The 25,482-nt window shown below is 40.7% G+C and overlaps 2 protein-coding genes across 2 annotated transcripts; one reads left to right on the top strand and one right to left on the bottom strand.

Moving 5' to 3' along the window:
* The first annotated feature begins 2,739 nt into the window (after positions 1-2,739).
* oprd1b (opioid receptor, delta 1b) lies at positions 2,740-8,462 on the top strand. The gene is made up of 3 exons (XM_084356920.1): positions 2,740-3,091; positions 4,425-4,780; positions 4,970-8,462. The coding sequence occupies exons 1-3, from the start codon at positions 2,841-2,843 to the stop codon at positions 5,497-5,499; spliced, it is 1,137 nt and encodes a 378-aa protein (XP_084213046.1). The 5' UTR covers positions 2,740-2,840; the 3' UTR covers positions 5,500-8,462.
* Positions 8,463-16,604: 8,142 nt separating this feature from the next.
* rcc1 (regulator of chromosome condensation 1) lies at positions 16,605-24,369 on the bottom strand. The gene is made up of 10 exons (XM_084357779.1): positions 24,290-24,369; positions 23,204-23,300; positions 21,602-21,789; positions 21,297-21,476; positions 19,922-20,018; positions 19,700-19,822; positions 19,393-19,551; positions 18,795-18,914; positions 18,325-18,477; positions 16,605-17,350 (listed from the first exon to the last, which is right to left on the bottom strand). Exons 2-10 carry the CDS (start codon positions 23,280-23,282, stop codon positions 17,175-17,177), a joined length of 1,275 nt encoding a protein of 424 aa, XP_084213905.1. The 5' UTR covers positions 23,283-23,300; positions 24,290-24,369; the 3' UTR covers positions 16,605-17,174.
* Positions 24,370-25,482: the final 1,113 nt, after the last annotated feature.

Here is a 25,482-nt window from a genome sequence, read left to right as displayed (position 1 = left end):
AAAACCCAACTCCTGTCCAACCACCCCAATCTGGCAACTCTGACCTTTGGCTGAATCCAATGACACTGACGGGAGGTTTCTGTTTGATAACCTCTGCGACCTCTCTGCCCCCACTGCCTCCTTTAGCTCATCTTACACTCACTAAAGGACATTCACCCATGTCGTATATATTTTACCTAAATGTTTTCTATCTGTTACATCAGATCCTGATGTTTGTCTCAGACTTTCTGTAACAGAAAAGCTTAACACTGATTCATAACTGCGCTTCACAACTAAACTGCCTCTGACTTCTTTGATCTGTCCTTGTCTGATTTCATCTGGAGAGAAAATGAAAATAATTCTGACTGAGGCTACTTTCTTTCTGTATTCTGCTTTCATTCTGTGGCATAGCACTCGTCCTTCACTACGTGGCTTAATCGTTTCTTACAGTTTGATTTTTAAAGTCTACATTCGAATAACATCCAAGCTAGTGGTGGAATTTCCATATGTTAATTTTATTAAAATGTCATAGTCATAAATGTGTCTATATAATCTGCTCACCCAGGAGGTAGAGTTGTCCTGAGGTCACGCTCTGGGTCACAGTGGGCAGCTCTAGAGATGCTGCCTCCAGGACAACCAAGGTCACATTCTCTTCCTCCAGTGTCTTAACCTTCACTGTACTTCAACATAAGGCATCACGTCTCCTGAATCTCCTTTCTCAATAAAACATTAACACAGTCAAAGTCATTAGGATTGATCCTCTGGGAACCATCAGTCTATATACTGAATTCCATAACAATCCATTTATTAGCCTAGTTGTTGAGTTAATTAAGTCTGGACCAAAATGATGGACAAACTAACTCACAGAGTGCTGCTAGCATCGATAAAAACTGTTGTCTTGTTGAGATTTATGCTGACGTTTGGTTGGCCAGCCCCTCACCCGATGTCAGCTGGGACTGACTCCAGCCCCCTGCGACCCTCTGAAGGCGTTTATACATAAAAGATGGATGAATGGATGGATGGATGGATGGATGTGGATTACCACAAATCCAATCAGAAGTTTTATACAAACACCCCCGATTAATGAAAGAGAGATGAGCTCGCTTAACCCTCAAAAAGAGCCAGATAATTTTAATTACTGCTCTTCATCTTAAGAAGACCCACAAGATCTGTCTATGGAGAAAACAGTTGGGAGGGAGGCATCAGCGCTTTTGTTCGCCACACTAGTCCCATTCTTTTGACTGTCCCAGCTCTGTGCTGCGCTGATGGCGGTTGCTTAAAGGAGGATTTCGTAAAGGTCACATTGCAGAGTGCATAAAGACTGCTGCGGTTATAAACACTACAGACACAGCCACAGGAGGATGTTAGTGTGTCTGTCCTCAAACAAACAATTACCCCAGAGAAATAGTCTAAAACCGACGGCACGCTCACACATACACGCGCCAATTACAGCCGACACACAGGGTCACACGCACCTGCGTGATCCTAATGGTTTCTGATTTCCACAGTAATGGACGTCAGACAAAAGGCAGCAACAGATGAACGAGTGCTTTGATGAAAAGCCAAACATTTGTGTAATTATGGATTTATGTGACATGGTGTCAAGCAGCGCATTGTATTGGAAAGTCAACAAATTGAACGCCTATAAAACATATATATGTGTAAATGTTCCAGGTGCATTGAAGGAACAGTGTTGTGTTTACATCCTTTTCAAAGCTGAAATCTTCAATGCGGCTGCTAAAGTGGAATTACGTCAGATTACTCCAGACGAGCTGTATGAAGCCATTTAATGTTTTTCTTCTGTTGTTTTGCACGTTTTAAAAGAAGTCCCCATCGACTTCAGCTGTTTAGGAAAATGCTGCAACGCTGTTTTGCTGTGAAGCTCCAGAAATGTTTTGTGGACAAATAACGCCTACATTTTCATTTTTGGCTAAACTCCTTCATCCAGCTAAACATGAGCAGCTGCATTGACTAAATATTGACCCGTAGCGAATACAGAGCTCTCAAATGAACGTGTCTGCATGTCTGTGTGCCTGCGTCAACGTGTTTGCTCACACAGATGTAATGGATACCTGCACAATTACACCCAGGCAAGCTGCGAATGTAAAGGGCAACAACACAATTTGTAGAACTCACTTCAAAATCACCCGTTCGACTGCTGCTGTAGGCTATCAAAACCATCTTAAATATTTCATCAGCCTTGTTGCTGGCAGGTAATTGCATCACTCCTGTGGTTTAGTAAGGTAATTTCATGGAGGTGACTGCCTAGTGAGGATAGTCAGTCCTCTAATGGAGGCAGCCACAGTCCATGGTGAGTGGGGAGAGGAGAAGCACCTCGGGGTTGGAGGCAGGCAGCAGTAAGAGGAATGGCTCAATAAGGACTTGTCTAATTGAGCTGCGAAGCTCCAAGAAGAAGAAGAGAGCTGCTCAGATTGGGTTTGACTGACATTATTTGATGAGTTGCCGGGTGCAGGTGGAGGAAAAAAAGCTGTTGTTTTGGATGACAGCCATTAAAAAAAAAAAAAAAAGTGGATGTGATGAAACATTATTGTATGCTCAAGCTAATTACAGCACTTTGACAAATGGTATGGCTTTAAGCAGAGGAAGGTTTGGCCAGGAAACAGCTTCCTCACATCTTGCTTTGTGCACCAGGGACACACACACACACACACACAGAGAGAGAGGGAGAGAGAGAGAGAGAGAGAGAGAAAGAGAGAGAGCACAAACCTCCTCTGTGCGCCTCATTTCCAATCCGCCGTCCAGTCCTGGTGCGCTCCTGTGCCCCTGCTCTGGACACTTTGCGCCACAGTAAGCTCACCTGCATTTCGTCTTTCTTTTTCTTTTCTTTTTTTTTCCCAGACATGGAGTTCCCCACTCTTCTTCCCGACGCTCTCGCTGATTTTAACGAGCGCTTCTCGGTCTCACTAACTCCCTTCAACGCGACGCTCTCCGAGGATCTGCTGCGCGCGCCTTCAAGTGGCAACGAGACGAGCAGGGCTGCGAGCAGGGACACCACGAGTCTCATCATCGCCGTCTGTATCACGGCTCTGTACTCCCTCATCTGTGTGGTGGGACTGCTGGGGAACGTGCTGGTGATGTACGGGGTGGTCAGGTGAGAGACATGCCGTAAACAAGGAACCAAAACTAATAAATAACAGCTCAAGGAGGGAAATTTACTATAATTTGCTGCTGGTTACAAGATCAATGCAGAAACCCCATAATGGAAAATATAAATGTTATTTTAAATTGCATTAAAGCCTCATACAAGCTCTTCTCTGGCTGTATTTGATCATCTAAGACTAAGAATATAACCAGGTGAATGAAAAAGTGTCATATTTTCACTGTATGACTTTATCATGATGCCCACTCGTCAGTGTGTCTGAGAGCCACACGCCCACACACACACACACACACACACACACACACACACACACACACACAAACAAACAAGCAAACACACACACACCTCCCACACACACACACAAGAGGGGATAGAGGGCGGTGCACTCTTCACTTCACTGCACCAATTACTGCTGTCAGGATTGATGTTGTAAACTCAAATGATGCATTTGCATGGTGAGCAAGTAGCATGTTGCCAATCACAAGCAATCACATTCAGTCGTGTGTTGGAGGCTCAGAGGGGTTTCTGGTTTTGTTGATTCGTTGTTGAGCGAACGCAGCTGAAATGAGGAAGGTCAATCAATCACTTCACTGAGCAACTTCCTACGTCCCAGGCGAAATGTGTCGGAGGCGAAACGTGTGTTCCTGCACTTTGATTTGTCAATCTCAGAACAATCAAACAAAGTGAATATAAAAGACTTGGTGCCCACTCTCTTCCTGGCAAAGCAATTACAGACTCGAGTGAGATCATCGCCCGGTGTGCAATGTAATACATCTCTTTATGTGAGGGATTAAGATAAAAGACGTCCCTTCATCTTCCCTCGTCTCTTTAGAGCTGCAGTTTAATTAAATGTGACCGACTGCTGTCATATTCTGGACTCGTGTGGAGGAATCCATTGTTAAACAGGCTGGTCCCTGTTAAGAGAGAAAGAAAGACTCTGATATCTGATATCAAGGAGGAGTTTTCAGCAACTCATTACATAGAAGTACAGTTTAATAGGGGCCTACAATCACTTTGAGCAAAGAAGCTCTCGTGCATTTAGTGCAGTGCCATATAAACCATTGTGCAAAAAGCTCCTTTAGTAGTTTGCTATTTTTCAAGGGAAAGTAGGATTGTTAGTCAGAGAGAGGAAAAGGATTAGATCGAACAATAAATTGGCTTCCATCCTTGAAACATTTTAATGGAAGTCGTGAGCCAGCTACACTCTTCTTTGCAGCGGTAGGCAGACCTTGAAATAACTTTTCTGACAAACAGAAGCTCCAGTCGATCGACTGTGAGTCAGAATCACATCAGTGTACTCAGTGTTTCTCCTTAAATCAACCAGGTACACCAAGATGAAGACCGCCACCAACATCTACATCTTCAACCTGGCTCTCGCCGACGCCCTCGCCACCAGCACCCTCCCCTTCCAGAGCGCCAAGTACCTAATGCGCACGTGGCCCTTCGGGGAGCTGCTGTGCAAAGTGGTCATCGCCATCGACTACTACAACATGTTCACCAGCATCTTCACGCTCACGATGATGAGCGTGGACCGCTACATCGCCGTCTGCCATCCGGTGAGGGCGCTGGACTTCCGCACGCCTGCCAAAGCCAAGCTCATCAACGTCTGCATCTGGATCCTGTCCTCTGCTGTCGGAGTCCCTGTGATGGTCATAGCTATGACCAAGGTGACAGATAAAGGTAAGGGGAAAAAGTGCAGGGAATTAGCAGCTTTTTGTAAAGCTTCTCTTATCAGCACACACACTTTTGTAGCAAGTGTTCAGGGAGCGATGCACGCCGTTAAAGAGAAAACATTTAAGCTGGGTTATTAACTTAAATTAGCCTCTCCACATGGCCCTCCCATAAACTTCTAATTGTTTTAACTCCCAGGAAACACCGCCTGCACACTCAGATTCCCCAAACCTGAATGGTACTGGGACACGGTGATGAAAATCTGCGTCTTCATCATTGCCTTCGTGGTCCCCGTCCTCGTCATCACCGTCTGCTACGGTCTGATGATCCTGCGCCTCAAGAGTGTTCGTCTTCTCTCCGGCTCTAAAGAGAAGGACAGGAACATGAGACGGATCACCCGCATGGTCCTGGTGGTCGTAGCGGCCTTCATCATCTGCTGGACTCCCATCCACATCTTCATCATCGTTAAAACCATGGTGGATATCGACCACAAGAACCTCCTGGTGATGGCCTGCTGGCATCTGTGCATTGCGCTGGGCTACACCAACAGCAGCCTCAACCCGGTGCTGTACGCCTTCTTGGATGAGAACTTCAAGAGGTGCTTCAGGGATTTCTGTCTGCCGTACCGCTCCCGTCTGGAGCAGAGCAGCTTCTCCAGAGCGCGCAACAGCACACGGGAGCCTGCGTCTGTGTGCGCTCCTGCACGGACAGACGGACCGCCAGCGTGACTAGGCATGGAGCAGTGGAGGGGACGAACTCTTCAGAATGACCTACAGACTGAGGTCACACAGTTCTCCACCACAGGAGTCTGACTCTGTAGATGCAAGCTTTTAACTGCTGTTTATGTAAATGATCGATTGTGATGGGACTTCTTTGTCCCAACAGGTTTGTGAAACACAATACCCAAAGGATTGATCACAAACATGCCTGTGTGTGCCTGTACGGAAGGAAATGGATACACATACTGTATATGTACATATATAGTTTATAATGAAACAATATGGACAAACACATGCAGTTCCCCCAGAAAGTATTGTGATAGTGATATGTTTTCAGCAAAAAACACGAGTTCAGAGTGTTTCCTCGAAGCTCTAAGGGGGTTTTGTCAGGCAGGACATTGATCCTAAACACATGAGGGGCAGTGACCGACTAATGATTGGCCGAGTGAGTCGCCTGACCTCAGTTGGACAGATCATGTGAAGACCAGGCTGACCCTGAAGCTCCCCTGCTGCAGGAAGAACAGACGATGGCTGCAGCGGAGCATCGACGGGAAACACACAGTTGTCTGCTGATGTCCATCGCAGGCGTCAGCAGGGCATTTATGTGCAGTTAAATATGAGGACGCATGATGACTTTGGTTAGATTAATGCTAACTTGTAAAATGTCTTATTATTCGGGAGACCATTTATGAAGGGCTATAATTCCTATACTGTTGATGTGACACCTTCAAATTACACTCAAGATAACTACTATTCGTTGTTTGACCAATCAGAGCAGAGAAAATAGCTGTAAACACAACACTGACATATGATCACCTTTTAAAGATACAATGTGTTAGTTTAGAGGCACAAATGGAATATCGTATTCATAATTACGCATTCATTAGTGTAAAAACACGTGAAACTAAGAATAGTTGTGTTTTCGTGACCTTAGATGAGCTTTTTATATCTAAAGAGGGGCCTCTTTTTTTCACTCGTTTTTAGGAGCAGTCCTAGTCAGGTCACTGAAATGAGGGGTGTTCAGTTGGTTGCAATTTGTAACCTCACCGCTAAATGCCACTAAATCCCACAAGCTGGACCTTTTAGTTTAAATGGTAAACTTGTTTGCAAGCAGAAGCCTCTTTATACATCCAACAGCTAAATTTCTTTTGGATTCAGGTTGAAGCTGCTGTGTGTCGTTGTTTTAGCTAACTGCCTGTTTGCTTCGCAGTTACCAATCCTCTCCCTCCTCTCTATGTCACCACATGAACAGTTGTAATCGCTAGACGTAGCAGCAAACAGGAGGATCCTGCTCTGTATGTGTTCACAAGCAGACAGGACGGCCTCCTTATCTGTCCTGATTGGATAAAGTGGGCAGGGATACCAGAAATTTTCTTTTGTCTTTTACTGCATGAGCCAGAGGAGGAGAGACACGGGTTTCTGACCAAACACTCTGGAATATACAGCTATTTAACATGTACTCTAATAAAAAAATATCACTTACATCAGCTTTATTGACCACCTGACAAAAGTAATTTTAATATTCACTGTCTTTTAGCTCTGTTTTTGGTCTTTACTACCTCCTTAGGGAAATATCTGGCTTTTTAGTTGTTAAAAGGCGCCACTATGTTCGCCCGCTAGTTGCTAAATTTCAGAGCGTTTTTGCTTTACAAAGCTGCCCGTAGTGGGTAAACGACACGAGAGCAGTGGGAGTGAACCAAAGCAGTTGAACACCAAAACAACAAGCTAAAAGATGCTATAACGCTCTGTAGAGCTGAGGGGACCTGCAGAGTGCAGTGATTATTCTCTGTGGGGGTTTTAACTATGAGCAACTCTTTTTGCATTACAAACTTCATTTGATCCATTGCTAATATAAAAACATGTTTTATAGAAGCTTTAAAGCTGAATTGACTTCAACCTCAAAGTGTTTAGTTTAATGTCTGATGTGCTGGAGCCAACTGAATGTGTTTGTCTCCTAATACTCTCTGAACACACTGTTTATCTATACTGCTAATAGCACTGTCACTCAAACTCATAGTGACAGTAATGAGTTAAGCTGAGACTAAACACTCATTACTACAGATGAAGACGAAGGCAACACACATTAATAGGAAAAATACTGGAGGTGAAATTCGCTACGAACACAGCAACAGCATCATTTTTTATTTTATTTTTTTTACACTTTTATCGATTATGACTTCATGACTGAGCAGAGATGACTGGCGCTTACAGCATAAATTCACATCAGCTGACTTACTGTTTCCACTCCTCCAGCAGTTAGGTTGCTCTGTTTTATTTTGCACAACCAAAACATTTAGCCGACAGTAAAGTGAGGAAGTGAAGGGGAAAGCTGTGACCGTGTGACCTCAAACTGGGAAAGAACCAAAGTCTCTATTGGATTAAATGCATTAGTAAGCAACAAGAGGCTTTCTATACATATACAGTTAATGGATACATTCCCAGTGATGATTGTTTGACATTTGCAGACGAGATTAGGGCAGTAAAAGACGTCTTTTAAGCGCTGAAACGCAGCTCTGCTTCAAAAAGCCTCTCGATATGAAGTGTAAAGATAATATTGTTCTGTGACAGCATTTTAAGTGATAATGTGATTTATTTATGTGCCGTCAAGCTGTTGTGACATTAAGCTTCACTTGTAATCATTGAGTGAAATCAAATGTTGTATAACATAATGTGTATTTACACTAAGTGCTATCAATGTTCAGTGAAGCATTCTAAATCTTACAAATATATATATTGTTTCTGTCTTCTGTCTGGACTATCTAACTTTTTTATCACCATCACTGTAAGAAGAGCATTCATAAATGTCTTCTGCAGCCAGTATGTTAAGATGAATGAAAATATGTACCGTAATGCCTTATTCAGCATTATGTTTAGTTCTGGTTTTGTAGAGAAAAGTGCTCGATCTTTAAGCGTTTTGTCATTTTGTGTTTCAACAAATATAAAGTACCTTATTGTATAGGTGTAAAAACAGATTTTTGTCTCTTGTAAGTGCTCCTTATTTGAAATAATGTTGTAAATAACTTTCAGTTTTTTGTTCTTTGTGGTTGTTGTTACAGATGTTGTGAACATTTATACTCTTTGTAAATGCCAGTGAGGCCTCGTGGGAGTTAGACATGTAATATGTTGGCACAATCAAGAATGGATTAGGATCCGGGCGATGTTGACAGGGTCAGAGGCCGCTCGCCACAGGGACAAACATGACTCATCTGAAGGGTGTTTGTAAATGTCAGTGAATACATGGAAGCACAATATGACATAAGTCAGGGGTGATATTGGGGTTACTGGTCACCAGATTCCCTGGAGAATCAGCACATTTTATGATGTATAATTTAAACAATAAGGCTGGGGATGTTACGTATTTTTGTTATTGTCAACAAATCATTTTAAAAGACTAAAGAAAACAATGGCTTTGACCACTAATTAGCCCTGAAGATGTTAACAAACAAACAGATCATGTATATATATAAATAAAATAAAAATAACGTGCCACTTGCTGAATTCATACTATATATTCATATTCATATGGAACTGATGCTAACTTTAGCTACCATTAGATAAACTTCAGTTAATAGTTATTATCACTGTTAACAAACAATCACATGCTTTACAAAACTATTTGTTAAGCAATTGTTTATTGTACACTTATTGTTTACTTTGTAAATGGTTAATAAATACTGTGTAGTTAATTTATAAACATTAGTTGGATGACTATTACAAAGTTGCAACTGATGTTTATAAACCTTTATAATTGCTTAATAAATGATTTATAAAACATTTGATTGTTTGTTGACATTCACTAATAACTATTAACTAACATTTAACTATAAACTGACCATTTATTAATGATGGTTATTATAAAGTGTCACCCTTTATATCGTGCATTTCTTTGGGGCTATTTTCAGCCTGGATTTGATGCTCCAGTGAGCATTTACTGCAATACGACATCGGAGTGACTCACCCAGTGCAACAGCGTGGCTCATTTATGCGTTGTTAATAGTTTAATAGTAACGCTGGTGCTCTATGTCACAGAGGAATGAGTTATATCGGGACTTTTCTTGAACTCACTGTTGTTTTTCGTCTTATCACACAATTTGTTGACAATAAGACAAATGTAGATTATCACAAGCTTTATTATTAAACTTTTAAAGGTGCAATATATAAGAATTTTAGTCGAAAACTATTTTAGAAATAATTAAAATTATCAACAGACTGAAGAAAAAGCAGTTTGAAGCTATGGTGTCGATGAATTGTGTTGCAGGGATATCTACTGAAGTTAGAATACCTACCAGCCACCCCCAGCCCGTTCCTGTCCAAAGCACCTGTGTAAACACCAACACTCCCCTGAACAGTTAAACGAGCTAACCAGCTAACAGCACCTAAAGTTAGCAGCAGTTAGCAATTTCCCTGGTGATATGCTGCCCCATGTTTTATGAATTCATCAGGTGGCCAAATCCCTGAGTGACCACTTTCATCAGTTTTTGTGTACTCATCCTGGGGGATAAAATTAATTAAAACAAACCCACTGTAGTATCATCTTAAAGAGATTCTTCTTGAATGTGGATTGTGCTCCCTCAAAGGCATGCATGGGTCACACTGGAGCGCAAATACTCATGACTGGGTGATACCGACTGACACATTACAGATGCTGTTAACAGTTACATGAGACATGCCAGTGAGGCACACAGAAGATGTGTTCTTTGCTGCTTTTGTATCATGGTCTATGGATTACATATGTTCAACTGGTCTTTCATTTAACTTCTTGCACACATTAAAGGGCTGAAATCATTCGATGCTGACAGACTGATGGTGTCTCAGAGGAGAGAAAACCTTGACAAGAAAGCAGAATCACCTCTCTTTCAGGCTCTTAAAAGATATCACTCAAATGATGGGAACGGGAGGTTTTCAGTCTTATGTCTCTCAGAGGTTTGATACAGGACATCATATACAGTCCCCTCCAAATCTGTTAAAGTGTTTTAACAGATCTAGATGTAAATACCTGGAAATGGATGCTGACATACTGATCTCTTGTCTCATATTCATCTTTTGGTGTCAAACCCAAATGTTTTCAGTGTACAGCAAAAATAAAAGGAACTGGCCCGCTGTTCCTATAGTTTTGGAGGAGACTGTAGCTCACAGCAAGAGTCCAGACACGCAGTAACATTTGTCACAGGGGCGGTTAGGGGAGCAGGGCTCGCTGTAGATTTCCTCTGCGCTTCAGAGCAGCGCATATACAGTAAGTTCCCTATGAAATATACATTGCACTGCTTATATGCTCACTCTGTAAAAGACAAATGAAAAAAAGCAACAAAATGAATAATTTAGTCAAACACCACGAGCTGACTCCTGACTTGTGAATAACAAAGTGCTTTATTCAACAGAGCGGTCAGGTCTACAGCACGACTGTCATGTCTGAAAAGTCCACTGTGATATTTGCCCCTACAGAAAAACAGCTTTGTTCTGCACTTTGAAGTCTATCTTTTTTCTCTCAGAGCTTACGCGCAACAGGCATTTTCTTTTATCATTTGCTATCAAACGTGTACAGTTACACACAGAGAGATACAGTAGCCCAGAGTGACATGCAGATAATTAAAAGCTTTCATCCTCGGACCCAAACTGATGGTTGGCCTTGCTCTGAAACAAATTAACAAAGGGAATCTTGCTGAAGCATCAGAACAGCTCCCAGTATTCCCTTGCTGCCATCAAAAGCTCGGCGCATCCAGCAGTTTTGAAGTAAAGATTTTGTTTTCTGTTTCATCTGGACGTCACTGGTTATGAGACTTCCTCTTAGACTTATGAAGAGATCTACTGTATGTGAGTGATGGATTACAGATATCTTCTTCGACAGCTTGGATAAAAGACATGACTTGAGCTCCATTCAGCCATATAAATCTTTTAACATGACAGATGTTTAGGCGTCACAATCGTAGACACCTACATACTATTAGTCAGGATTTTCACACAACATCCTGGCCGACCTATTAGTGTTGAGTCACAACCGTATAATCCAAAACTAAAGAAGAGAAAATGCACCCAGGAGGAATTGGGTTTTTATGATGATTATGCCAAGATTCTGGTAATGGATCTAGCAATTTAACCTGCTGCTTTGTGTGATTGTAACACAGACATCATCAGACCTCCCGGTTGCCGGAGGTGTTTACGAAAAGACAGAAGTGCAAAAAAGCTCTGAGGCAGTTTAACTGGATGCTTCACAGGGCGGCAAACACGCGGGCATTCCCTGCAGAGGAGCAGAGACAGAGAGTCAAACTGGGTGCCATCTGCCAGCTAAGAGTCACGATGGACTGCACAAAAATTATTGGGGTGTTGAGGGGGTGAGTTGGACCTTATTTCTCACTTTGTCAAAAAGAAAGGCCCCTTTTTTAACCCTCAACTTGACTTGGAAAAAAAACACACTTGTTACAACATTTCAATAGTCAAGGTACAGGCTGTTTAAAGATGTGATACGTAACATTCCTGCATTAAAATCTAAACTTTTTCCAACAATATTCAAACTCAGGAATCTATAATGTCATTCAAGGTGCGTTTTATTGGGTCGCCTGTTGCTTTAACTTCCAAGAGAGTCAGAGAGAGGGGGAGGACGTTGTTGAAACGTGACTTGAATAAAACTTTAAACATTACCTTGTCTGTGAACATTTCTGTCTGAGTCACATCAGATAGATTTTTCATTACCAGTGGTGGTTGTTTAACAATGAAGACAACAACTCCCATGATCCCACACTACCTACATTTTTTATTTTGTTCTGATTGGCAGACCCCTTGTGGCAGAAATGACATCATATGTATAAAAATGTGTGACCCAGTTTGAATCAGAATATCACGTTGAAACTTTTAATGTGCACCACCAACACACATATTAAAGGGGGACTTTAATAAATAGGTCTTGGTGATTACTACTGCATATGTGAAAAATTATAAAAGCCTGTTGTGGCTCCAGAGGAACTGCACGAAGTCTGACTTTGGTCAGACCACCAAAAAATCACATACACAGTCCAGGTTCATATAATGATAGCCATCCTCCGAATAAATCCTGAGCCCCATCAGAGCTGTTTAAAAGTATGTAGAATAAATGTTTTATACCGTTTCCTCTTGAGAGTTGTCAAGCTTTTCACTACAGCTTTTCATTTTGCTAGTTAAATGTGCCACAATATTTGCTGAAGAAACTTCATTTTGTTCTTATATTTTCTTTTCAAACAGACCAAAAACATTACAGGAGTGCAACCCTACATCAGTGGAGCACTCTTTTAATAAAACTTTGATACAGAGAAAGAACTGTTGTCTTCTGCATCTAGCAAAGTGCATCTTCGTGAAGCAGAGTGCTGTCTTTTGATGTAACTAATGCCTTGTATGGAAGGCTGATATACTACTGCTACTTGTATACCTTCAGCCAATATCCTGCCTCTTTCCTGACCCTGTCTCCTCCACATTTAGCACCAGATCCTCAGGAGACAATAGTCTGTTTTAAGTCCAGCTGCCACCCACAGAGGTGATTTATATGATCATAGCTGGACCTATGTCAGTAATTAGCACAGGAGCAATATGTCACGGACGTCTAGTAGCTAACAAGAAAAGCCCATTAAAGGGATGAGTCATACAACATGGTGCTTCATCAAGCAGGTTTGATGCCCGTTGTCATCAGGTCAGTACAACAGGTCTGTAAACATGCAGCAGATCAACAGATTGGCCCTTCTTACAAGCCCAGCACAGTTGCTGGTCCTCCACTGTGGGGCTCACAAGAAGCCCCTCAGCCCACTGGATGAGGAGTCCAATCCATCAAGGCAATCTCCAGTAATTACAAGAATGATCCGCAGGCAATGGACAACCAGCAGCTTAACAGCAAGAGAGGTGCTCTTTTGCTAATAAAACCCTATTCGTTTTCCTGCACACGCACTCACAGAAATACATGTTTTGATTTCTGCCATGGCAACAGTGGATACTTCATACATGTAGCACTTCATACATCTCTTAATCGGTACCAGCCAAGGGCATTTTGTTGTTGTTTATGTAAAATTTATCAAGACTTTAAGACACAGGATGTATAACAGTGTTGACATGAATAGTGTGCCTGTTTGAAGATGTTTTTTATTATCATCATCTGAAGGTAAAGGGCGGCTCTTTTTCAGATATAACAGAGGAGTTATGTGTTTTAGAGCGTACACGGTGGGAAGGAAGTGTGGGTTGAATGCTCTATCACACAAACACGCAGACAATCACGTTGTCATTTGAGGGGAGGCAATGATAGAAAATGCATGTTAAGTGTATTGTGGGTAGCCTGTTGTGTTCGCTTTCAATCAATCCTTCTTTTGCTTTGTACATTTTAACTTCCATCTTCACGCTATTTTACTCAAAGTCAAAGCTTTTTCAGACAACTCAGAGTAACGCCACTCTAGAGCATTCAAATCATCACAAAACTTTGGATTTTATTGATACCTGAGACACAGCATGCCACACTTGAAATGACAAGTTAATTAAAAAGGCAGCGGGGTGACTTATGGGCTGCCACATCTCAATCAAGGCAGAGCAAAATGATCCAGCAATCGCTTTCTTGTAAGGTTATGATTTTAATAACACGATGCTGCTGTTAATGAATGCATCGCGCAGCCTGTCAGTTTAAAGCACAAGTGAAAGACAGTGTGACCAGAACAAAAGCTTATGAAATCCTTATGTACAGCTGTGCAACTGCTGTGATTAATTTGGCTCCCTCAGTTATTAGAGTGAATGTGTGGTTTGTGATGCAGGTGCCTGAGTCTCCTCTGTCTCCTCTGTAATTAGTTTGACGGAAGACGATTAGAGCCCACACGCATTATGAAAAATCCAGTAATACTTTTTACGAGTGAAAGGAATTAATCACAGGATGCTTTTCCTGAATCCCTGTACGAATGTTTCTCTTTGTGCTGGAAATGTAGAAGAATGTCTGTGAGTGCAGGAGTGCGTGATGTCAAAGATGCCTGCCTTTAACAGCCTTTCCTCACCTCGAAGCTTTCAATCAATCATAACAGTGAATTTCTGACTTCTGAAAGTCTTTCAAAGAATTCAGCTTGTGTGTTGAAGTCTGAAGGACAGAGATAAACAACTACATCTTATAACCCACCCATCATCGAGTTTTCGCAAAAAAAAGGGTCCAAGATCAAAAATGTAATTGCTCAAAATTCAGGCGCAGTGGGTGAGTAAAATAACGAGTGCGTATCGAGGGACCACTTAATCAGTGCCAAGATAACAAGACTGAATATTTAACTCCGCTTGGTGTTTGACATCGTAACAGCTCATTACTGAGGTGAGGAAACTTTTTACGGAAATAAATTGTTGTAATGAAACATATTGAGGGGTTGACACATCGACGTGTCTTAAATTGCAGTCACACTTCAGTGTCAAATATCAAATTATCGTCAGACTATTTTCTTCATAAAAGAAAGAGATAGTGTGTCGTGTATGGCAGTGCAGGAGAATACCAGTACTGTCACAGTTTTCAGAAACTGTCAACAATATATGAAGGAAGTTATGTTCTTTGAGGAACAATGTGCTTTGAGAACGTTTCTCAGAAACATTGTTAGTAAATGTACATTTCTTTTAATGCCCAGAATCCTTTCAGGTGGCTTCTACTTGTAAAAAAGGAACTGTGTTAAAGGATATGTTCATCCAAAAAAAAATATTCAGTCATTATTTGGAGCCTCACAGCAAAACGTTACAGCAGTCTCCTACTTGTAAAGTGCTGAAAATAAAAATCATTGTCTTTCTCTTAGTCACTGTACAACTCATTACTGCCGAGCAGAAAAAGGCTGCCTTCAGTTCAAATCTATTTCTGACACTTCCGTTTCGTCACAGGACAAACAGCGATGCAAAACAAACAAGAGAAAAGGTTCATTCTGATCAGTTAACTGCTTGTGAAAGATACTTTAGCATTTCAAAGCTTGTTGAGCTTTCTGCCACAAGCGATTTTTTTTATTTCATCATGGGTCCTTTTGGCCAGATGAAAGCACGATGAGACGTGCAAGGACCCCGTGCATTTCACCCCAGATTAAACACAAAAGCACATAGCTTTGATGTATGTACTTGTACCATCATTTGCATCCTTAAGTGTTTCTGATTTACATTCATGACTCGATGGGTATGGAATGTGTTATTTGCATACAAAATAGACATAGAGCAGCAAGGGTGCAACTGCTTAACGTCAGCAACTTTGTTTTAACCTATGTTTCACACCACTTTAAAAAAAAGGTGAAAATGACATGGTGTCTGCAGAACTAATATTAATGTCCAACACGATCATAAGGGTTGAGCCCTACTAAATTTAACTGCTTATATTGCCAGCACAATGGTCTCTGATCATCAGAAAGGACTGCAACAATGGTAGATACCGGAGCAATAAAACAATAAAACATAGTTTATCGTCAGCATTTATCCCTTCAGTGTCTCAGAACTACACCACTGTGGATAATGTTGCAAACCACTGAACATGACTGCTTTATGGTAATTTGGGGATTTTAGTGTGATTTCTGCATCAATTTGATGACGTTTATTAATTTGTTAGACATTTAATTCACTGTAAGACAAAAGCAGTGTATTATGTCACATTATATTGTTGATGGATTTTTTCCATGTCACCCTATCAGACTACCAACACACTCAGTGGTCAACACTTTGTCTTTCAGTCATTTAATTACAGTATAAAAGTTGTGAGCAAACAAGCGATTTCCTTTTCTTGTGTTCTTGTCATTTGTTAACCAGTCTTCAATATTGACTGACATGTCCAACCTTATTGGAAAAATATTGATTTTGTGTTAAAGTGGATTTTCCCTTTTGCAAGCAGGGTGTTAGATTTAGCATCCTGCTAACATGTCTGTGGTAACTGCACAGCACAGCTGTGGCTATTCATTTTCATTATCGCTCAAACTGCCAACTATTCTGTTGATAAATGAAATGTTTTGTCTATATTGTGTCAAAAATGAGTTCAAAACAATCACATTTTCTAGAAGCCAAATTTTAAATGCTCACACCTGAGAAACTCAAACTACAAAATGTTCAGTATTTTTCAGGAAAATAGCGCAATTAATTATGAAAATAGTTGCTGAATATTGATGCATTTGATAAGAAAAAAAGGCTTTAAAACCTAAAATGTAATCTTTATTGTCAGACAGGAAAAGCAACAAAATTGCAGGTTACAGTATGATGTGTTTCCAATTAGACACAACAACGTTGTGTGCTCAAAGTAAAATGAACAGTAGTCTCACATATCAATCTCAGTATAAATGTCTGAACCAGAGTAAATGAAATGATTTGCTTTAAAGGAAAGAAAAAATTAAAAAGACTTTGTGGACATTAAAAGGGTTACACTCTCACTTCCTTTATGTACATGCCAATACTCACATTCACAAACATCACATACACCTTCGTACAGTCATACTAATGACGTTTAATGAAAAGAATTCAAAGTGAACATCAAAAACTAGATTTAAAAAAATAGTCTCTCATTTGTCATGATCTAGTGAACATCCACGAACATTTTCCCCACGGCAGGAAGAAAAGAGTTCCAATAAAAGCGCCTGAATCTCACCTCTACCTCAGCTCAGCACAGGAAGTCACACAGATCAACCCCATCTCCAGATTTAGGCATTGTGAACAAGGCCCCATCGAATAATTGATCAAAAGATCCCCCATCAGTCAGATGGACATCAGCTCTCCTGCTTGTCTTTGACCAAAAGAGCTGTATGCTGCCCTCCACTGGAGGCCATCATTACTACACGGTTCTCCAGCTGCTTGCCCGTCATCTTAACAGGGCTCCATTCATCATCCTCCTCTCCGGTGCCAAGCTGCAGGTTGGTGCCCATGCCCCAGGCGTACACAGATCCTGGAGTGACAACAGGCAACAGAAGGTGGAGTGAGCAACCTTTTTTTTTAACCTTCTTGGCTCATTCAGGATTCTTACACCTTTTTCGTTTGATGTATTCACAGATCATATTTACAGTAATGCAATGAGTTAATTGTTTGATTTCTTGCGCTTAAAAGGTGCTGATCATTAAATTCAAAATGTGTAAAACCTCATTCATATTGTATTTCTCATATTTGGGAGTAGTTAACTAGGACTGTTTCCTGGTAGCTGCACCATTTCATTTTGATGATGTCTCGTGAGTTTTGTTTCTCGGTGGGTATCTCTGGCGCAGTCAGAGCATGTGGGCAGTGGAGCCAGTTTTTTGACTGTCGTGAATTCTTGCATCAGTGCTTTGATAACTTTGGATTTTTAATTAGTCTGTATCACCCTTTCTTGCGTTGAAGTAAACTGGTCGATTTTAGCGAGTGCTAGAGGAGAAATTTTGGACGTAGATGAAGACAAAGGGAATCGTCAGAGTTTCAAGCTAAGGCTTCATTCTTTGAAAACCCACATACTGTATATACTCAAAAAGATTATTTCGCTTTGTCGCATTAGATCTGATGTTATTGTGCTGGAAACGGCCAACAGTATGTTGTGTGATATCTTTCTACAGAACAGTGACAAATTTAATGAAAACACAAAAGTTTCATGTTTCAGAAAATGTCATCTGATTGTAAGTAAACTAGGAATCCTCTATAATCTGGCTGAGCCAACATAAAACAACTTATTATCAAAGTAATGCAGTTACACGTTCAAGCACTTTTAAAAGTTTGAAAACGGCAAAAAACATTGTAACTCTTTACAAACAGACAAATGAAGCTGTGAAAACTGTCAAGGACTAAGGACTTGCCATAGAGTGATACTTAAGTGAACACTGAACACAAGTGAAAACTTTTGAAACCAACTCAGGCACTGATCACTCAAACTTCTGACACCTTCTCTTGTTTTCTCACCTTCTCTGGTCACAGCAAAGCTGACAGACGCCCCACATGCCACACTGCTGGCCGGCTCCATCCCAGTCACAAGCGTGGGATCACTCTTCTCTTCAGCGCCTTCGCCCAGACCGAGACGACCATAATCTGCTCTGCCCAGACTGTACACATGTCCTACAAGATGAAGACATTCAGAGGATTCATCTGTTTGCTTGCATCACGTACTGTCCTTTGCTGTGTCTTATTTTATTATTCCGACAAAACAACTTTTTATTGTTTCTACTTGTAATGCCTGATATCTTGTTTTCAGCCAGGGTTTGAGGTATATTGTTGAATTTCAAACACTGTCAACATGTAGTCTTTAAGAGAATTGTTAGAGACTACATGTGTAACATCAGTTGTATATTACCTGCTTACTTACGTATTACCTTGTAAATACCACACAGCATAAATCTGGATCAGGCTTGAAAGAGCACATATGTGGATCTTACCTTCAGCATCAAGGCAGACTGAGTGATGTTGTCCTCCAGTGAACTGCACCCAGGAAGTGGTGGAGTTCTTGAAGCACACCAGTTTTTCCGGGGAAAAACATATCTTGGTGCTTTTAGTGCCTAAAGGATTGGATAAAGATATGAGGACAAATAAATTAACCTCACATTGTTTGATACAACTGCCTTCAAGCAGAATATGAGCAACTGACTTGAAAATAACAATAGCAATGTCAGATATACGTATAAAAGCTGCTATTGAAAGAGGGAAGTCCCACTGAGATTGAGATCTCATTTTCAAGAGAGACCTGACTATATAAGTGTATCAATAAAAAATGAAAACAATTTTAAATGTACAATGTCAATTCTCATAATTGCAATAAGAAAAACAATAAACAAATTAAAACAATTATAAAATATAATACAATACTAGGTAGATTAAACACGTACAAAACCGTATGAAACTTTAAAGTACGCTTCAATTGTTTATGGTGCAAAGAGTCTGAAAGCAGTCTACATACCACTACAGTTAAAATTATAATATAAATGAAATCGAATTCACATTTTCAAAAAGGACTTAACGCTGATGGTCCATACTAACCCAGCTGGTGATAGTTGGCGAGGCCAAATCCATAAATATGTCCTTCTTTTGTGACAGCAAAGGTGAAGTAGGATCCACAGAAGACATCGATGCACTTAACTTTCCCTTCTTTCCCTTTTTTCCCTTTCAGAGAAACTATCTGTGGTACCAGCATCCGTTCTGAAATCACAGAAACACAGTCAGCCAGAACGCCACAGTAATACACATTAAAGCCATGACAACATCGACTGTCAATGTAAGCATGAATCAGACATTAATGTACATGTTAAATCTTGTGCTACTGATGCTACGGGCTTGTGTTACTTACCGAGGCCTTTCCTGCCTCCTCTGTTTGAAAAGATTTCAGGCACTCTTCCCAGCTGCCCCTGCTCTCCATTGCCTGATGAGTAAAGGTATCCCTCCAGTGTAACCATTACCAGGTGGTCGTTACCTTTCAAAGAAATTGTGAAAGATAAAAATAAACATTGTCAGACGTTAATATGCAGCATAGAAACAAAAACACGCGGCACTGAAGCAGACTCATTATTACCTGATGCAATTTTCACAACTGGTTCAGGCATTGGGACTTTGACTGGAACAGTACATGTTTTCAGGGGCTCCAGTAGACCTATAACTCCGTTGTTATCCTGGAAAAAAGGGTCCAGCATATTAAATTAGTATATGGAAGGTAGTTGATGGGATGTACACTATAATGCACATACAGGAAACATTCAAAATATAACATTATCATTAAGGATGTGAGATTACAGCCTCACTCCTGTCAGAATGTAGAGGGTAGGTAAAGGTACAGTAATGGAGATATGATTGCCAGTGTGCCATGGAGAATTAATAATGAAAAACCAAGGAGTAATCTAGCAGGAGTGATAATAAATGCAGAGACATGAAAATAATTAAGAATGGTGTGAGGAAGGATCATCATGCTTGAAGACTTTTCCCTCTAACAAGTTAAGAATACTAAAGTCACTTTATTCCAAACCATGAAAAATGCTTCAACTGTCAGAGATTTGGTCATGTAGCCACATGAAGTAGATATTACAGAGATCAAACAGATGGATGTGAGAAAAGTTCAAAAGCTCAGATTTTGGGAAGAACCTGTCTTGTTCAGAGGCAGTTAGAGAGGAGACGCACACCACTGGGGAGAAATCAACTTCGGAAGGGTTAAGAAAGGAAACTGATGAGAGGAAACCTGAAAGATCATTCGATGTTAAATCAGCAGAGCATCATGTCAGTTTTAACTAAATAAGAAGTGGTTGATGACCTGCGGCCTCACTCAGCCCAAATCATACATTGCAGCAAAAAAGCCAGTCCTCCCATTTATTCACAGTGGGAGTGGAGTGGTGCAGAGGAAAACAAAATACAAAAAGGTAGCAGCCCTGCGGCAGAAAGGCTAGACAGACTCAACACAAGCTGACGTCACGCTATGGTGGCCAAATCACATTAAGCTTACTATCACACGGATGAACTATTACTATAATACAGGAGTTAGCCAAAAAAGACACATGCACAAACATTTTTAGGTTTCTATTATCTTGCCTCGAACAACATCAAACCATCAGGAGACTGCACCCGCAGGGGAGGAATAATACTCTGTTGTTATTATTATTGTTATGTTGTCTGTTATTCTAGTTTGAGAGCATATGGAGATTTTATAGAGTGGATAATTACAATTTTGTTTGTGTTATTGCTTCAGTAAAAACAGCAATCATAATCCAATAAATACATTTTTATATATGGGAAGGGAGAACTTGCTCTCCCAGTGACAGCCAGGAAAGTGGAGGAGGTTAAATAACTTTAAAAATGTGACAAAAATGACTAGTCGACGAAATGTGGGGAAGATCTCTCTCACACAAACATCCTGACTTATGAACACAGATCTAGGTGGCTGAAAACAGCAGGTTACTAACCCTGAAGGCGCCCCACATGTACACTTCTCCATCATCTGTGAGTGCAGCTGTGTGGCTGTCCCCTGCCGACACCTGGACCACCTTCTCCTCCAGTGGCACCTTTCCTGGAACCATCTCAGACCCCGACTCTGTTGTGTCCCGACCAAGGGCCCCTTCGTCATTACAGCCAAAAGTGTAGACCTAAAAACAAAACAAACAAACAAACAAACACAACAAAAACAAATTAGTTGAAATGTTAGCAGGCAGTCACAGTAATAGTAATAGTAATACAATTCCATTTAAAAACAAGACAGGTGGTCACCTACATTGCCAGTGTCGCTGAGGCATACAGTGTGCATGCCTCCAGCCACCACTTGCACAATTTTCTCTGGCAGGGACACAAGGGACGGCTTCTTCCTCTGAAAGATGTCCTCACCGTGACCCAACTGTCCAACATCTCCCATGCCAAGTACAAGAACCTGGCCTGCCTCCTTGCTATGACTCCTGTGGGAAACTGTCAAACACACAATTTTACATGTTTATTAAAAGTAAATTATATCACAATCAAAAATGCAGCTACAAAGCTCACTCAAACTAGGTAAGCCTTGTTAGCCTCGTTTTGCTTTAAAAGCTGTCAAATCAGATATGGTCAGAAAAAAGAACTGAAAACCCGAAGAACTCGAATTTAACAGAGCAAAACTGACTTGAACGTTTGAAATATGGGATTTTACATGATTTTTGACCATCGGGCCAAGTCCACTGAGGATAGCCACAACCATTAGGATCTTGGAAATGTAATTGTAAATGTTTTGATGCTCTCCAGATTGATTTTTACATTCATTTGTCTTAGGTGGTGCCAAAAGCGGCTTGGGTGCTGCACCTAAACCTCCTCGCAAACTTGCATGTGGCAGGAAGAAAAACCTGCTTGGGACTTGAGGAAAGTAATTAAAACTATGTTGGTGTGTTGCAGCGTGCTTTCTTTACAAATGCAGCTGCAAAGTTTAGTTAAATTATGTAGGCCCTTTTAGCCTAGTTTTGCTTTAAAATCTCTTAAATTAAATAATCCAGTTAAGAAACAAAAACCAAAAACCCTAATTTAACAGTGCATAAACTGCAGATCCACTGATCACAAAAACTGCAAATGTAAAGGGGAGCAGTGATTGCAAGTTAAAAGTTACCAACGTGTAAACTTAACTTTAGGGTGAGTCAGGGGCTTGAGCACATGTCCTTTCACCCTCAGACTTGACAAGTTTGAAACCTGTAGTTAACTGTATTATGCTGTAATTATTTTTCAATGAATACAACAAGTGAAAGGTAAACTTGTCAACAAAAAAATAGACACACATAAAAACTAGGTTACTATGCCACTCCATGGCATTTGGGCGTTTCTGCACTCTAAACTGAACTTGCCAACGCCCGCTGGAGCAGCTCAGCTGGGTGCGTTTGTCTCGAATATTATATGCTCAGTCCAACTTTGGTACCACTCTGGTGTTAAGTATTGCTTTCACCAAACAGCACTCATGGAAAGCAATGTGTGCTTATGAATGGTGGTGTGGCAACACCAGGGTGGGAATAGAGAATTTGTGAATAAGCTTGAGCCCCTTATATGTCTGAGCACGTCACTGATCATAGTTACTTAACACCTCTGACCAAACTTGGCTGTGGCACAAGAATAGTGTGCCTGACACATGAGGTAACTAATTAAAACTTGGTTGATGTGTTGTGGCATGCCTACAGCTGAATGCTTTCCATCCAGGAACTGGGTGTAAACTATTCTCATCAATTTGATTTGGTTCTTCTAGTTTGAAATATATCTACTATGCATGTTTAAATTTACTCTCATTGTGATTATTTTCAACAAGGCAGTTAACAATATATACACACACACCTTTATCATTTGTTTGTTTATGGAAAGCTCAATGACTTACCTTTCACTTTCTTGGGGTCTTTCACATCCTCCACAATGGCCTCAGACTTCCTCTTGGTGGTGGTCTTTTTGGCAGGCATGACAGCAACACTTAAGGACTTTGGAAAAACAAACAAACAAGAGAAGACTGATTTCAATCACCTACCAGGGGTTATAGTCAGAGAGAGCTGTAATGATGGTTTGCTCGTGGAGGTAATGATATCACACTTAAAAATACAGCTGCAAAGATCACAATACAGAAGAAATGAGAGAGTCGTTAGTGAACAGTGGTGCCATCAAAACATCCATTATGGTCTCTCCTGCAGATCTCAACACAACTGGACCTTGTGTGAAGTTGTGGGGCTTTGAGTGGAAAGTGTATCCATGGTAGGCACAAACTCACAAGCCTACTGGCAAACACAGTTGACCAACTGACATTACCCAGGAGTTGTTGGGCTTCAACAGCTGTCAGAGAGTCATTTCAATGGCTGGAACAGTGTCAGGTTCAGGACAGCTGTGCTTCCTCCACTTCTGCTCCCAGACTGTTATAACCTCCACAAAATGAGGGCACTTCAAACTAGAGTCAACCTCGGCTCTCAGGCACCTAACTCTATGATAGACGCTCATTTTTTTGTAAAGACGCGTCTAGATAGTGTTGTCAGTGCCTTAACATTCAACATACGCTTGAGGAATGCCATAGTTTAAAATAGGCAGCGTGATCTAACGCTGGCAGTGCCCATGTGTCCTTGCTAACATCCAGATAGCTAGGTTAACATTACCGAAAAGCGTGTATATGGCAGAGCTTCAGTGTACTTATCGATCATAAATAAACGTGACGCGTTCAGGTACTAGGTAATGTTGCATTAAAAGTTATTTTTAATATCAAGCACACGTAACTTGAACAGCATTAAAGTATAGCTAGTCTACATGACACTAGCTAACGTGAGCTGTCTGCTAGCCAAAGCTAACTAGCTAGCGGCGTTAGCATGACATTCGGGAATGAAAGAACTACAATAACACAATTTATTGAATGGACTACACACACATTGCTGAAGTAGCTGAGTAGTGCTTGTCTTTTGGACATTTTATGCGCTAATAATTTACTAACCTGTGATACGTGGAAGGTTGAAGTTTGCCTAGAAGTGAACGTGCACACCTTGTTCCGCTTGTTCCCGGTCGCTAAATTACGAATCCTACTATGGCATAAGCAAGGCCCGCCCTACGGTGCCTCTGATTGGCTAGAACTCGTTAACTTCATTGGTTGGGTTGAGGTTTTTAGGCATGAGGAGTAATGATTGGTTATGTTTAGGGTTCGAGTAGCAGGGTGAGCCAATCAGAGGCACAGTGAGCCGGTAGCGTTTTTTTTGCAAGCCCTGCTTCCTTAAAGAGACAGTAGCAAAAAGTAAGTACGTTTTTTTTAAGTAAGTCTATCAACAATTAGAATGATTCCTATAAGTGTTAAATCATATTATTATTATTTGATTGTTATAGCAGATGTGTTATAAAGTAGAATTTTAATGCTGCAGTCTATTGTAACTACAGTATATAGTTAGGTAGTGTAATCTATAGGCTTTATAATTTATATATCTTATATATAATTATGTAATTTTATGCTGTCAAATATATATGTAGTGGTGTTGAAGTAAAAGTAGCATAACATATGGTCAAAGCTGCACTATATGAGAGAACTTGGTTACTTAGTTACGTTACAACACGACACATCTGTGATCCAGATGTAAAGTAAAGGTCACCCCACAATTCAACTCACTGGATCGAAAGCTAATAATGTCAGATTCATTAACATGTCTTGGAGGTTTCCCCCTCAGCATTTTCTATTGCTTTAATACGGAGCCCTGGAAGGGACATGGGATGGGCTACTTTACATGTTGGGACAGTGACATGGACAAAACTGGCTTTTTCAAAAAAGTGGTCTCATGTTCCCAACGTCCCCAGTGTAAAAGACAAAAACAAAGACCACAAAGATCCCAAACCTGGGAAATTGCTCCAAAGCTTGTTGAATGACAAATGAAAATGCAATGTGTCCTTTTTTTTTTTATTGTTGATGCTGGTGTACCTTTCCCTCATTGTAATTTAATATGTAAACATTAATGTAGCCTAATGCAATGAACACCAACTGAGAGGGCAAAAGGACTGGTGCTCAAGCTCCCTTTCGGGTCTATCTGTGCACGTCTTTGAAGCAGTATACAAAGCTGTAAATGTGGGAAGTTAAATGGGATTTAGAAGTTGAATAAAACTCATAATGCTTTTAAGTTTGTAGTGGAAGTTTTCAATGAGTAGAAA

Source organism: Pagrus pagrus (genome assembly GCF_965226575.1).
Source record: "Pagrus pagrus genome assembly, chromosome: 7".
NCBI lineage: Eukaryota > Metazoa > Chordata > Actinopteri > Spariformes > Sparidae > Pagrus > Pagrus pagrus.
The sequence above is the reverse complement of the archived record's forward strand: the minus strand, read 5'-3'. Positions and strand labels throughout refer to the sequence as shown.

Bases quoted from the DNA above. Each gene is read 5' to 3' on its own strand.
- oprd1b (XM_084356920.1), top strand. From the start codon at position 2,841: ATGGAGTTCCCCACTCTTCTTCCCGACGCTCTCGCTGATTTTAACGAG. The intron at 3,092-4,424 runs GTGAGAGACATG...TAAATCAACCAG, and splicing joins GTGATGTACGGGGTGGTCAG to GTACACCAAGATGAAGACCG. The intron at 4,781-4,969 runs GTAAGGGGAAAA...TTTAACTCCCAG, and splicing joins GACCAAGGTGACAGATAAAG to GAAACACCGCCTGCACACTC.
- rcc1 (XM_084357779.1), bottom strand. From the start codon at position 23,282: ATGCCTGCCAAAAAGACCACCACCAAGAGGAAGTCTGAGGCCATTGTG. The intron at 21,477-21,601 runs GTAGGTGACCAC...TTTTGTTTTTAG, and splicing joins GCCTCAGCGACACTGGCAAT to GTCTACACTTTTGGCTGTAA. The intron at 18,915-19,392 runs GTTAGTATGGAC...CCAATCCTTTAG, and splicing joins CGCCAACTATCACCAGCTGG to GCACTAAAAGCACCAAGATA.